At 40.9% G+C, this 15,643-nt stretch overlaps 1 protein-coding gene across 15 annotated transcripts in view; it reads right to left on the reverse strand.

Annotated features, from left to right (window-relative positions):
* Positions 1–11,267: 11,267 nt before the first annotated feature.
* SYTL2 (synaptotagmin like 2) overlaps positions 11,268–15,643 on the reverse strand; it is a 272,074-nt gene continuing 267,698 nt past the window's right edge. For all 15 annotated transcript variants that reach the window (XM_030200133.1, XM_030200137.1, XM_030200136.1 and 12 more), the window contains one exon: positions 11,268–12,251. In XM_030200133.1, coding sequence (XP_030055993.1) covers positions 12,106–12,251 — 146 coding nt within the window. In that variant the 3' untranslated portion in view covers positions 11,268–12,105. The remainder of the gene's footprint in view (positions 12,252–15,643) is intronic.

Raw genomic sequence — 15,643 nt, forward strand, 5'->3', positions numbered from 1 at the left:
GTTGGTTGGGGTTTGTACATTGATTGTAGGTTTCTAAGTCTAGCCACAGATTTTTGTGTTGAATTCTGGTCTCTACTGGGCTCCTCTATTGTTGTGGAGTTGGCCTACTGAAAAGAGAATCTTCAGTCCTAGGCCTATGGCAGTCTGGAACATTCATGATCTGTTTGCACTTGCACCATGCCTCTTTCCGATTTTTATAAACATTCCTCCCCCCCGGCATGGCTACAAAATACAGTAGTGCTACCACCACCATGCTTTAATGTAGGGATGGTGTCTGTTTTTTATAATGGGGAAGTGAACCAATGGCTAGAGACTGGGACAGCTGGATCAAAAATGAGAGATTTTATTAGAAGCTCAACATAGATCTGTGTTTCAGCCACAGGCCTGCCTCAGGAGTCAGAGTATGTATGATAAAAATGCCGTAGTAAAAAGGAACTAATGGTCTTGAAAAAGATCTTTGAGAAAGTCCTTAGGGCTTAAAAACGCAACAGTGTGTGACATGGCTTTGTCAACAGAGCCAAATAGTGTCCCAGTCTCTAACGGCATTGGTCCACTTCCCTTTCATACTGGTTTGTTCCGTGGGAGCCTGGCCCTGTGTTTTACAATGTACATCATTTTGCATTTTGTTTTCACTTTTTTTGCATGAGTAATGTCCTCTAAGCATATCTTAGCAAATGTCATGTGGTACATCTATCTGTTCTTTAGCAGTGGTTTTCTTGTACCACTATAAACCATGTTTGTAACTTGAAATTGTTGAACTGTCAATGTTTTACCCATTTTCAGCTAGAGACACCTGTAGGTCATTCTGAAATACTTAGGCTATACAATGACCTTCCACAGCATTTTTTCTTCACTTATGGCTACTGAGCTTTGGAGAAATGACTTAAGTGAGGAAGTGTCAGAATGGTGCCAAACTGATCTATTTTACAGCACTGAACCTGATCAGGCACTGTGGGATATTCAAATGCATAGGAGCCTAATAATGACTCTAATCTGTACCATTTGTTACGTTATCCTGGAGTTCTTTGGGCAGCAACTTGGTGGGCATAATTTATAGACCTTTTGCTTCAGTTTTACTCTATACAACTGAAAAGGCTTGATTCTTCATCCAGGTGTATTTGAATCAGCTCAGCTGCAGTGTTTGGAAATCTGCATTCTCTATTTCCCTTGTTCATGCTACTTTTAGAACCAGAGCTAATAATCTTGGCACCACTCCAAATTTTACAGATCTCGATCATATCTTCCCTCACTTGGCTGTTTGTCAAGCTGAAGAGCCCCAGCCTCCCTAACGTTTTCTCATATGTGAGTCTTTCTATCCCATTAATCATTGTGGTATTTCAAGCGGACGAGTCGGAGAAACTTACTGACTTCACGGTAAACCTGGAGAACGTAATGGGGCAGTTCAGCAAACTGAAGAGTAGCAAATCTCCTGGACCGGATGGTATTCATCCTAGAGTACTGATAGAACTGAAAAATGAGCTTGCGGAGCTACTGCTAGTGATATGCAACTTATCCTTAAAATCGAGCATGGTACCGGAAGATTGGAGGGTGGCCAATGTAACGCCGATTTTTAAAAAAGGCTCCAGGGGAGATCCGGGAAATTATAGACCGGTGAGTCTGACGTCAGTGCCGGGGAAAATGGTAGAGGCTATTATTAAAAACAAAATTACAGAGCACATCCGAGAACATGGATTACTGAGACCGAGTCAGCACGGCTTTTGTGTGGGGAAATCTTGCCTGACCAATTTACTTCAATTCTTTGAAGGAGTAAACAAACATGTGGACAAAGGGGAACCGGTTGATATTGTGTATCTGGATTTTCAAAAGGCGTTTGACAAGGTACCTCATGAAAGGCTACAGAGGAAATTGGAGGGTCATGGGATAGGAGGAAATGGCCTACTGTGGATTAAAAACTGGTTGAAGGATAGGAAACAGAGAGTGGGGTTAAATGGGCAGTATTCACAATGGAGAAGGGTAGTTAGTGGGGTTCCTCAGGGGTCTGTGCTAGGACCGCTGCTTTTTAATATATTTATAAATGATTTAGAGATGGGAGTAATTAGCGAGGTAATTAAATTTGCTGATGACACAAAGTTATTCAAAGTTATTAAATTGCGACAGGATTGTGAAAAATTACAAGAGGACCTTACGAGACTGGGAGACTGGGCGGCTAAATGGCAGATGACGTTTAATGTGAGCAAGTGCAAGTTGATGCATGTGGGGAAAAAAACCCGAATTATAGCTATGTCATGCAAGGTTCCACGTTAGGAGTTACGGACCAAGAAAGGGATCTGGGTGTCGTCACTAATACACTGAAACCTTCTGCTCAGTGTGCTGCTGCAGCAGCTAAGAAAGCGAATAGAATGTTGGGTATTATTAGGAAAGGTATGGAAAACAGGTGTGAGGATGTTATAATGCCGTTGTATCGCTCCATGGTGCGACCGCATCTTGAGTATTGTGTTCAATTCTGGTCGCCGCATCTCAAGAAAGATATAGTAGAATTGGAAAAATGCAGCGAAGGGCGACTAAAATGATAGCGTGGATGGGACGACTTCCCTATGAAGAAAGATTAAGGAGGCTAGGGCTATTCAGCTTGGAGAAGAGACGGCTGAGGGGAGACATGATAGAGGTATATAAAATAATGAGTGGAGTGGAACAGGTGGATGTGAAGCGTCTGTTCACGCTTTCCAAAAATACTAGGACTAGGGGGCATACGATGAAACTACAGTGTAGTACATTTAAAACAAATCGGAGGAAATTTTTCTTCACCCAACGTATAATTAAACTCTGGAATTCGTTGCCGGAGAAAGTGGTGAAGGCGGTTAGCTTAGCAGAGTTTAAAAAGGGGTTGGACGGTTTCCTAAAGGACAAGTCCATAAACCGCTACTAAATGGACTTGGGAAAAATCCACAATTCCAGGAATAACTACTACTACTACTATTTAGCATTTCTATAGCGCTACAAGGCATACGCAGCGCTGTACAAACATAGAAGAAAGACAGTCCCTGCTCAAAGAGCTTACAATCTAATAGACAAAAAATAAATAAAGTAAGCAAATCAAATCAATTAATGTGAACATGTATAGAATGTTTGTACGTTTGGGAAGCTTGCCAGGTGCCCTTGGCCTGGATTGGCCGCTGTCGTGGACAGGATGCTGGGCTCGATGGACCCTTGATCTTTTCCCAGTATGGCATTACTTATGTGGTTGTATTTCTCTATATCTATTCTAATTCAACTATGCCTGTTTGGTTTCTTTTTTTAAGAGGTGATCAGAATTGTATGTAATACTTAAGGTACAGTCACACCATGGAGCAATACAGAGGTATTTTGATAGTTTTTGTTTGTCACAAATCCTGTCCTAATATTCTGCACACTGAGCAGAAAATCTACATGCTATCTAGATCCTGTTTTTCCCTATCACTTTGACGTTGTCCACATTAAATTTGATCTGCCGTTTGATTGTCCAGTTTTCTAGTCTTGCAAAATTGTCCTGCAATTTCTTCAGTCCACATGTGAGTTTAAGAGATTTGAATAAGTTTGGGTCTTCAGCAAGTGGAATCATCATTTTCCCCATTTCCAAATTATTTATAAATTTAAAAGTTTTTTCAAAAGCAGTAAAAAGTACGCTAGACCACCTAACATTTCCAGAAAGCACTAAAGACAGACCTGTTCAGAAGAGCATACCCCACTGACCCAACATAAAAATACCTGGACACCTGCGACACAACTTAACCAAAGACCGTAATGGACATTACCTGACTCTTCCTCCCCCTCTCTAAGTTCCCCCAATTGTACCTACCATTGTAACCAGGTACCTCTCTTGTGCAGCCAAGGATAGAACAATCTCGTCCAGCCACAGGCTCCCGGTACAATGAAGAAATCGATGTCCACCAGTAACTTCAATCTTAAGGACTTTTATTCCATGCAGGTTTCTAGTACACAGTTCCAACAGCAGCATAGCACATACCAGGATTCAATACAGGCTCCAGTCTGGGCTCTTTATCCAGTGCACAGTAAACAGTAATTCAATTCCCAAGACAAAACAGTTCTTTCAGTTCATCATCACAGTTCAGTCACCAAGCAGCATTTTCTACCTTCTATCCTCTTTAACTTCAGGAGAGTTCAATATTTTAGGGACTCCTACCCAAGGGTTTTCCCCTGCATCAGCTTCACAGTGAATTCAATACTTTTGGGACTTCCTCTCACCCCTTTAGGGACCTCCCTGCCCAAGGATTCGCAGCCTGTAACTGCCAGTACTTTAGGGACCTCCTTGCCCAAGGGTTTTCAGCCTGCAACTCCTTCTCTCCTGCTTCCCTCTCCTGAACTGAACTCATCTCCACTGCTGGGACTCCTTCCCACCTGCCTAATCAATCCCTGGCTTCAGCTACCACAACCAATCATTCTCCTTCCATTAGCTTCCTCACACTCAAACCAGCTGAGTTAAGCATTAGACTAATGAGACCAATGATGAGCTCCTGCACACAGGGTTTCCCAATTCTCTTTCCACCTAGTGGCAGCCCCTCTACACAACCTGCCAGCTTACACCCATGTCTTCCCCGATTGCAGCTAGGAGTCCAGTCCGGGTTCTTCATCTCACCCTCTGGCTCCTTGCCTGCGATGCCTTCTGGGACTTGTATTTCAGACTGAAACTGCCTTAACCCAACTATCCTGGAGGTGACTTTATCACACCATACATGTACCTTATCTACCACTTCACCTTGTATTCATTAATACCTTGTATTTGTTCAGACTGGAATCGGCTAACGCCACTTAACCCTCCATTGCCCCATATGTAAGCCGCATTGAGCCTGCCATGAGTGGGAAAGCACGGGGTACAAATGTAACAAAAAAAAAACACGCCATTAATGGTAATATGTAAGCCACATTGAGCCTGCAAAAAGGTGGGAAAATGTGGGATAAAAATGTAACAAATAAAAGCATTTGACCAAGTACAGATCGCTGTGGTATGCCACTATTCACCTTCCTCCTGTAAAAAGAACCTTATTCTGTTTTCTTGTAACTGGTTCCCAGTTCATAACTGGACATTCCTTTTTAATTTCCTCAGCAATTTCCCATGAGAGACTTTCTGAAAATCTAGATACACTGTGGCAACTGACTCATGTTCACACCTTCACAAAAGTTAGTAGAGTAGTGACTGCTGTTAGCCCATGTTCACTCTGACCTGTTAAACCAAAATTTTTTTTTTAATAATGGTTTCTACCATTTTACCCAGCACTAATGTTAGTCTCACCAGTCTGTAGTTTCTTGACTGAAAGTGGAACCCCCCCTCCCTTTTTAATGGCACTTTGTTTACTCTTCAAGTACTGTAGACAGTTTTGATAGGTTATCGATTACTAATGGATCTGCAATTTCATTTTTGAGTTCTCTTAGTACTTGGGTGTCACTCAGCTGTCCTGGTGATTTGCCGATCTTCAGCTTGTCAGTCTGGCTTATGAAATCTTCCAGGTTCACAGAGATTTGTTTCTGCTATTCCAAATTGTACCCTTTAAATATTATTTCTGATATGGATAGCTCCCTGCCCTTTTTTTGTTATTTAAACCGATGCAAAGAATTTACCAGCTATGTCCTTGTTCTCCTCTTTTATTCCATAATGATCCAGCTGACTTCACAAGCTTCCTGCTTCTAATGTATATGAAATAGTTTTAAAGATGATTTCCTCTCCCCTCCCCCATGCAAAGCTTCTTTTTCAGATTCTCATTTTGCTTTCCTTATCAATGTTTTGGTAAATAATTTGCCAGTGCTTTATACTACTACTACTTTTTTTTCATTTAGATCCTTCACCCCCCCCCCCCCCCCCCCCCCCCCCCTTTTTAACACATTCTTTGGGCCTGAACAGCCTCTCACCTTACTTTAAAAAAAAATTTATTATTTGCAACTTATCACGCAAGTAACAAAACTGCTACAGAATATGCACCATTTCAATAGCATTTGGGCTTTCAGGTAGTATATAAGAAACAAAGTAAAATAATGACTGGTCTGGTAATGCCTTTCTGCCACTAAGTGAAGACAATGGCTGTACTGCTCTGCGCCAATGGGAACTGATGAGAGGAATCTGTCAGTATGTGTGTCTCCAGCAAGTGGCAGGCAGGCAAATTGGTTCAGTGTAAAGTGAGTTAAAGGCCCTGGGACAGGGACTATTCCTGAAGGACCAAGCCCTCATTGATTCCAGGCAGCAGTCTGAAGTTGACTAAGTGCAGCATGGTCATTTCCTTTTATAGGCTGGTCATGAAAGTCATAAGAGATTCTCTCTAGCTTTTGAATAGTTTGAGTCTGTTGCTGTCTTTCTCTGAAGGCACAGCCTGACTTGTTAGGAGCAAAGCTGTTGCATAAGGTTTGGGGGGTGAAAGAGGGAGCACTCCTTTTGCCAGATTATGCTGGTGCCTTCCTAGTGCTGCCAGATTCACTTAATTTTTTTTTCGATTCAGTTCCATTTACTCATATGAATTGTTTTTTTGATTCGATTCAGCTTAACTGAAATACTTGGTCCCAAAGCCTCAGACCTATGCTAATATTATAACACAGAGTAACACAAACTGGCAGCAGCAATTGAACATCTTAAACATTCAAGAAAGCATTTGCGATAGAGAATAGGAGGATTGTGCAGTTTAACCTAAAGTGTCTAAACTAGCTCCACAAAACAAAAGGAGCAAGTTCCCACATGCCCATCCTTTTCTTTTAATGCAGTCCCTTGGTTTGATAATTTATACTGTGCCAAACCTAGAACTACAGTGAGGCAGAATATAGAATTCAGTAACATCCAAAACGTATAGAAAATGCTGCTATCAAATCATATTAGGAAGCTTGACATCGACTTGGTTAACTTCATCTATATATAAAATACACTTCCAGTTGGCATGCATGGTGAGCAGTCATACTTAAGGGACCTCTGTCAATCCCATCCCATTTTCCCTCCTAGATTCGTCAACCATTGGTCAAGTGCACTGCTTTTTGCTCTCCCATGCCCAGGGAAACATATACAGCTGGAAGATACCAAAACAAACCTAAAGTGAGAGCTACCATCAAAGACATCTATGCAGCAAGGACAGTGTAAAGCACATAGGACAAAATGGTGGCTGCAAGCCCTGGGAAGCAAACAGTTGGTGGCACACCGGAGACAGGAAAACAGTTGACAGAAACCCCAAACGTGGGTTAAGATCTTACAAGAGATTCAGGCTTCAAGAGAAGAAATAGCAGACTTAGTGGTGACTCACCTTGAAGGGAAATTACAAGAGATAGTAACCCGTGTCAAAGCAACAGAAGCACGCTTGTTAGAACTGGAGGAAGAAGCAGCGGGAGACCACAGTGAACATAATTGCTTACGGCAAAAAGTGGATTACGTAGACGACCAAGGAAATCGCCCCAGGTGTCTTCAGGAGCCGTTCACCTTATCACCATATCACAATGGAATTTCTATAAATATCAACAGAAGCAATAATACTAATAATAGTATCAATACAAGAATCAACAAGTTTCTTGTACTATCAACCGTGTATAATTGTTTTACTCCACTTACATTTGTTATCTCAACTTCAATCTCACAACCATTCTCAGCACAGCTTTCTCAGGTCGGACCACAGCGGTCTCAACCTCATAATGGAATGACGTTTGTTCAGACGGGGCTGTCCTTAAATTGTCTCCAGCCCCTGTCTGAATTTGCGTCGTAACAATCAGGTGCTGCATATGACAATTACATCAAACGAGCTTGCTCCACTCGAATGTGGACATTTTTTGACTGGAAAAATCTAGGGACACCAGGTAAGGAGGAGGCAATACAATATTACTTGTAAACTGAATTAACCAAAAGTTTAGTTGGAGAGGGGGTACAATTAAGAATTTGAACAATACTAAGGATAACAATGTAAGAAAAAAACAGTTTAAAACTTAAGTAACATTCCAAAACTTCTGAAATATGTCTTCAATTTTCTTCTAAACTGTATGTAATTAGTTTCTTGCTTGACATCTAAAGGAAGTGAATTCCAATAACTAGCGGCATAATAAACTATGCCTATATTTAACCGCTTTAGCAGACAGAAACTGTAGCAAATACCTGTATATATGAGAGGCTATACCTGGGTGAGTGAGTAAATTCTAATAATTTCAACAGTATTTGCTGAAACCAGGCCATATAAATTTCTAAAAACAAGCCTCTATAGAAAATCTATGTAGCTTAATAAAAAATGGGAATGCTTTCTTATTGTGTGGCCTTGCAACTGAAGCACACAGCAGTATGCTACATTTTTCTCTTTTTTGAAGTGCAGCTTTTATGTACAACATTACAGTAATCCAGTTGTATCAGGATAAATGCCTGTACCATTCCTGACCTGAACCAGAAAACTCTAGGACAAGGTATCATTACAGCAGAAGAAAAGAGGATCAAAGCATTATTTGGATGGTATTAAACTGCTAAAATTGATGTCCGGCAATGGTGGCTGGAGATAGAGGAACCTTAGTAGCAAAGGGAGAAGACTGTATAAGACATATGACAGCACAATAGGAAGGCACACATGAGTAGACTGGGTGGATGACCTGGTCATTTTCTGCTGACATCTGTTTCTAAAGATATTCATCATAACTTGAAAAAAGATATTTGGTAAGCGGAGAAGGAAAAGCCACCACAGAAGCTACACTAATATCCTTCACTCTGCTGCCTACAAACAGCTGTTCAGCCAAACAAATGGACTTATCTACTGTATCTGAGGCAATAGCGAATAAAATGACTCAAGATCAAAAAGAGCATCAGTGAGATATTCCTGGTCTGCTGCTAGCCATTAAGACTACTCTTTCAATCCATGCACATCTTTTCTTCTCTTTTGTGAACCCCTGCCCACAAATATATTTACTCATACTTGAGGTTAACATAAATCTAGTCAAGAAAACTGGAGCCATGCAGCTTTCATTAGATACTATGAGAGCAACTGTGACACGATTACAATGGGTTTATCCACAAGCTGGCTATAGCATTTTCAGCACTGGGGAGTAGGATGTTCTAAGTTAGTTGAGTAAAAGTAACACCAAACAGTGGTTAGCATATCTGGATTTACAAGAAGATTTGGACAAATTCCCGGAGGAAAAGTCCATAGTCTGTTACTGAGATAAACATGAGAAAGCCACTGCTGTCCCTGGGATTGATAGCATGGAATGTTGCTACTCTTTGGGATTCTGCCAGATACTTGTGACCTGGATTGGCCACTGTTGGAAACAGGATACTGGGCTAGATGGACCACTGTTCTGACCCTGTATGGCTATTCTTACGTACAGATTAGTCCCAATACTAAAGCTTTTTCCATAAAACCAAGAAAATATGTTCAAACCATGTAGTGTGGAACTTGTTAAAGTGCTTTTGACTTATTTATTACTACATTTATATCCCACATTTTCCCACCTGTTTGCAGGCTCAATGTGGTTTACAAAGTACTGTAACAGCGTTTGCCATTTCGGTTGATAATAAATACAAGATTATGTTGTGGTCAAAAGAGGTAGAACTATAAACCATATAGCATATACATTAACATGGAGGAAAAGACCTCAGAGCAATCTGGAATACTCAGATATCACAGAATTCTTAGTACTGACCAAAGCAGTTGCATCATCACTAGCTAAAATCCTCCATATGAATATTTTTTCTCCAGTTTTTAATATTTATATTTCTTTCCTTATTTCTGTCTTCCTTTAAAATCTAATACTGAAAATGCATTTTGTACCAGTCTTTAAACTTTTATATTAAAGTCCACTGAAGATATATGGCACTTATCTCTAAGTTTTCCTAGCTTTCACCACCATCTGATTGGGACCCATTTCACCCACTAGCTTTGTTAAAAAGGAAGCCTTAAAGACGTGGCACAAGATGCATTTTGAGTATTAGATTTTAAAGGAAAAAAGAAATAAGGAAATAAAAAATATAAACATTAAAAACTGAACTAAAAAATACTCATATGGAGGTGATCCGAGACAGATGCTTTAATCAAGAGCACATACTAGCAGTGTCATGGATACGGGACCTCTTTACTCTTAGGGTGACTTTTCCACAGCCCTGGTTTTCCAGTCCAAACACCTCCGTGAAGTTTCTCCCTGGATCAAACAATAATTCTGGTCCTGCTCATGTGTGGCACCTTTCATAGGACTAAGCATATTAGGTTAGCAGGCTTCAGATGATATGCAAATTAGGTTACCTTCATGCTGTACCATTATGCAAATTAGCTCCATCTAGCCTTCACCAACCACAATCTGTGGGAGGAATTCTTCGTCAAAAAAAAAAAATCAAAGCAATCTTCCAACTGGAGTCTCGGTTAAAACAGCCAACTCCCTAAAACTTTCACCATAACCTTACAGTCCTGTCCTCCACCCCCTGCTGTTAGTCTAAGTCTCAGTTCAAAGGACACACTGTGATCCATACCATAGTTTTTAACATTATCCTGGCATTTACGTACGTACCTTCTCTCAGGTCTTGTTTCTTCACCTCTGCCTCTAAGCTCCAGTGCCCTCTGTCTGGCCTTCCCCAGTTCCTTTTCCAGCCTTTCTGGATCTTCCTTTGGGGTCCATACCCCAGGGTTTCCAGCCTGCTGTAGTCCATCTCTCCAATCACTCTGCATCCTTTCTTCTCCAGGGCCCCCCTTCTCTTCTGAATTCCTCCCACTGGGAAGTGCCTTTTTATGGGGCTCCTATTAGCTTCTTCACCCCTTTCTGAGCCCTCCCTACAGGTGAACTATCTTCTTCCTACTGCTATGGGCCCTCCCTGGCCTTTAGCTTCTTGGCTTTTGGCTGTCAGGGAGGCAGAGCTCCCTCTAATGGCCTCCACAGGATAGCACAAGCCCCTTTGATATTAGAGCACCTTCTAGTGGCCTCTTCCTGGAGCCCTTTTCATGTCATTTCACAGGCCATTCCCTGGGGGGGGGGGGGGGTGTCATGTTAGGGTATAACCTACAGTCATTATATTTCACCTATTATAAGTCAAGATCACTAACAAAATAATCTAGAGATATAGTTGGTATCACATTTGTATTTATTTAAATAAAGAACAATGTATGTTATCTTAATTATACAAAATTAGAATAGCTGTTATACTAATTGCAAGAAAAATAATTATAAGTTGAATTCTAATGGACATTTTTGGCTCTTCTCATGAATGTAGATGTAATGTACCACTTTTATTGATAAAAGTACACACTGTTTAAACTTATATGAAAGGCCCACATAAACCAAGAACACCCAATTTTTCTTGTGTCCTAATGTTGGCAGCAAAAACATTAAAATAATTTACACATCCACAACACAGAGATGGGTTGGCTCAAACCATTTACGTGGACTATATGGTTTACCAAAAAGATGATGCAACGAACACATTTTCCTGACATATCACCTCTCCATATCTGTCTATATATCAACCATATCAAAGGATTGAATCAGCCTCTAAACAGAAAAGTGAACTACTACAAAATATAATTTAAAAGAAAACCGATATCTAAAAAAAAGCAGCAGTTTAACTGGAAATGTTCTGTAGTTATACAGCTTGAAAAACCAACTTTATCACTAAAGTTTAGATAAGATGACAGCTAGAAATATACTTTGGGCATATGATATTAATATGCATAAAGATATCAATGCATTTATTCTGCACTAGTGATATCAGCTATGGCACATACTTCTGGCAGTTTTTATGACAGTTATGTATCGCTTTCTGCTTGGGGTCTTTACTGTAAACTGCAGTGTACTGTATATTTTTATTTTCTCTTTTTTACGTTGACTCATCTGGGAAAATAAATTCATTTACTTAAAAAAAAACCCATTTTGATCACATGTAGTTTTAGTTGAATACAAACCTAACTTCCAGATGGGCTATAAAGATTAAAGTATGTATGCTGTTTGATGAAGCTGTTTTGTTCAGAGGTAGCTAATCTGCTCCATTCAACGATAATGGGGAGATGATCACGATTGTGGCAGCACTTCCTGTAAGACAGAGTCCCCAAGTATTCTGCTCCAGTACCAGCTGCGTGTTTTTTTTAATGTCCACCACACTGATGACCTCATTCGAATGATGCCATAAGCAAGCATAATGGCTGTCAAATATGTGTACGTATAAAGTAATTTTGTTCATTTTGCCATCTTTGCCAGCATTAACATTCTGAGTGGCAGTGTATCTTCCACCCACTCATTTGGGGACCTTATCATTCGCTCCCAGAGGGATACTTCATCGATTGTGGAGTCCATCCAGTCCACTAAAGTACCATAACTCTTACCTGAAACAGAAAATTATGTAAGGAAAAAATATATATATATTTAAAAAACAGCTGTAAAAAAAATACAACTGCAAGAAGGTGCTTAGGGCACCTTAAAATATACATTTTTGCACCATTCCCTTAATTTCATTTAGATTAAGAAACCATATTACCATATACTCTACTTATACTATCAACACAATACACATTAAAACATCTTGACAGACAGTATAGGGTCTAAACAGAAGTGGAATATATAGACAGATTGATAAAGTAATAGGAGTTAGATAGAAATTAAGGATAACTAAGATAAGGAAAAACTGCATGAAAACGATCTTAGCAGAATATGAGTGGATAAGCAAGTCCTTCTACAGTATGTGCAGTGGTTAAGGTTAATAGTTTTAGGGGATACAAAGGCAACCACATGCATGAATTTTTCTAGCAGGCCACAGCTGTAGTATTGAGCAGCAACCAGGTCTGTCTGGCAGGCTCCAAGTATTGTCATATCTGTAAGTACTAGGGGAAACGGGTGCTCATGTTGCTGGGTCAGTTTGGCAGTGGTTCTCAACCCAGTGCATGCATATTCATTGTAGATATCATGAAAACTTGACTGGCTGGTGTGCCCTGAGGACTGGATTGAGAACTACTGAAGTAGGGACCTAGAAGGCTAGATTTTGGGAACTGATCATGCTACTATTTCTGGTCACTTAAATTAATATGGAATTTTGTGGTTGGACATTGGAAAAGTGGGAGCTCTTATATGTTATTGTAGCCAAGATGGTGGAAAACAAAAAAACCCAAACAACCCTCTCTTGGATAAGGAAAGATGTTGCAGGCAGTCACACTCTGTGGCTGGTAGCATGGATATCTATCACTCCTAGGGGAATTATGCACATTGCAGAATTTGCGCAGTATTCCTCCAAGGCATAGAATTTACATCTAGGTAAGAAGATGAAGTCCTGTTTGAAACTCAACTGGTGCCACAGCCTTTCTGCACCATATAGTCTTCCATCATACAATCAGTATGATGCAGGGCCTCCTGTGCTATCCTTAGAAACATGAGAACAGCAGAGGATTTCGAGGACCACACTGACTGTATGCCGCAAGAGCCGCAAAGTTCAGGAAGGTCAAGGCAGCAACAGCAACTACTGAGTTTGAATGAGAGACCTGTGTTATCCAACAACTACAGTGACCAGCAGAGATAGAGTCTAAGAGGAAAAGCTGGGAAAGGCACAAACTGGGGGGGGGTTAAAGAACAATGGGAAAGGAAGCACTGGATAAGCAGAGTATTATGGAAGGAGAGAGAAGCTGGAGGGGTAGTATGTTTGAAGTGGGAAGACGGGCGACAATAGAGGGTAAGATGTGTGGAAGGGGAGATGAGGGATAGCAGATGTGTGTATGTGGGGGAGAAGAGCTGGAGCCAACAGAAGGCAAGGGTACATGTGGAAGGGGAGATGATGGAGGCTGGGGTAGAGGATGTGGCAGGAGGAGAACAAGGGACAATAGAAGGTGGTAAGGGGAGGTGTGTGGAAGACTAGGAGACAGGATGGAGAACGGGGCCAATAGAGGGGAGGGGGATGAGTGGAATAAAAGATGAGCTGGCAGAGATGGGGTAAGAGAAATAGAGGAGACTAGGTAAGGGCTGGTGTTTAAATTAGAACACTGACTGCCACCGCTGAACAACTACCCTATGCTACTATGTAATTCCTTAAACCTGATGAACTAGTCCAGAGGTTCTGGTATTCCACAAGCAAATCTAAGGTAAGCTACAGAAGTTTTGCTATGCAGAGAGAAGACAGGATGGGTCTTGGTTGTTGCTGCTAGTGGCAATGTACTGATCTCTCTTCTACTAATCCATGCACCACTCCCTACAGATGACGGGGAGACAGGGAGTAGCATATCTTATCTGCTGCTGCCTCCTAACCAGAGAAAATCTGGTATAGAAGTACCTAGGGCCATGGGGTCGTGCAAGACTCTGCACGCCCCTGCTGTTTCAACTTTAAAAGGAGGCTAGGAGAAGAGGCGGCAAAAGAAAGGTAATATGTGTTTCTGGTGTGATTTCTCTTGTCAGATGAAGTTTAATTCCAAATAGGAAAGGGAAGATAATATCAAGGAATAATAGAAATGGGATGTGGTGATGTTAATATGGTAGGGGAGGGGATGATGATGATGTAAAGGTGATGGGGAGCAAAGGAATAGATGTGAGGATTCCAGGAGCTAAGTGGGAGGGGGCAGAGCAGAGAAGAGAAGGAGATGCTAAAGGGATGATAGGGAATAAGATGATGATGGTGATGTCAGAGGGGTGGGGATGAGAAGGGAGGATTGAAATAGATTGCAAAACATCAAAACATATTAATACTATAACTATATATTAAAATACTTTATGAAATAAAAACATATTTCAAATCATTAGAAACTTGCAGGTTAACTTGGACATTCCAACCACTCCTCCTCATCTAGCCTGAGAGAATAGCTAGGTTTTCCCCCCATTTGACCAAGAAACCAGGTTCTTCCTGTGTCTCTTACACAGTGGTTCTCAACCCAGTCCTTGAGTCACACCCAAGACTTAGGGTTCTCAGGATAACTACAATGAATATGCATGTGATAGATTTGCATACAGTGGAGATAGCGATGCGTAGTCATTTGGATATCCTCTTTTCCTGAACATATCCAAGACTGCTAAAACCTGGCGTTTCTTTCTCTATATTACCACCAAAATTCATCCCTTCCTTTCTGAGCACATTACCAAAACCCTTATCCACACTCTTATCACCTCTCACTTACACTACTGCAACTTGTTTCTCACAGGTCTCCCACTAAGCCATCTCTCTCCCCTTCAATTTGTTCAAAAATATGTTCACATTGGCACCCTATCCATTTCCGCATACAATTCAAACACCTCTTATTGACTTACAAGTGCATTCACTCTGCAGCTCCTCAGTACCTCTCCACTCTTATCTTTCCATACACTCCTCCCTGGGAACTCTATTCATCCGGTAAATCTCTCTTATCTGTACCCTTCTCCTCCACAGCGAACTCCAGACACCTTAAGTAATTCCCTTGTTGTTCTTTTTGTCTGTCTTGATTAAATTGTAAGCTCTGTCAAGCAGGGACTCTCTTACATGTTCAGTGTACAGCACTGAATACGTCTAGTAGCACTATAGAAATCAGTAGTAGTAGTAGTAGTATATCCTACAAACCTGCCTATCTGGGTGTGTGTCCCAAGGATTAGGTTGAGAACCAGTGCCCTAACATAAAGGAATTCCAGTCACTTGACCAAAAACAGCTAAAAGCATAGTTTCTAGTGGAAACCAGTTTTGCTGGTGTACTGTCACAGAATAAATCTAGGGCTATGTGTGCTGCTGCAATAGAAGTTTGAGAAATACTGGGCTGATGAGGATTTTGTTACAACA

The sequence above is a fragment of the Microcaecilia unicolor genome, chromosome 4, assembly GCF_901765095.1.
Source record: "Microcaecilia unicolor chromosome 4, aMicUni1.1, whole genome shotgun sequence".
NCBI lineage: Eukaryota > Metazoa > Chordata > Amphibia > Gymnophiona > Siphonopidae > Microcaecilia > Microcaecilia unicolor.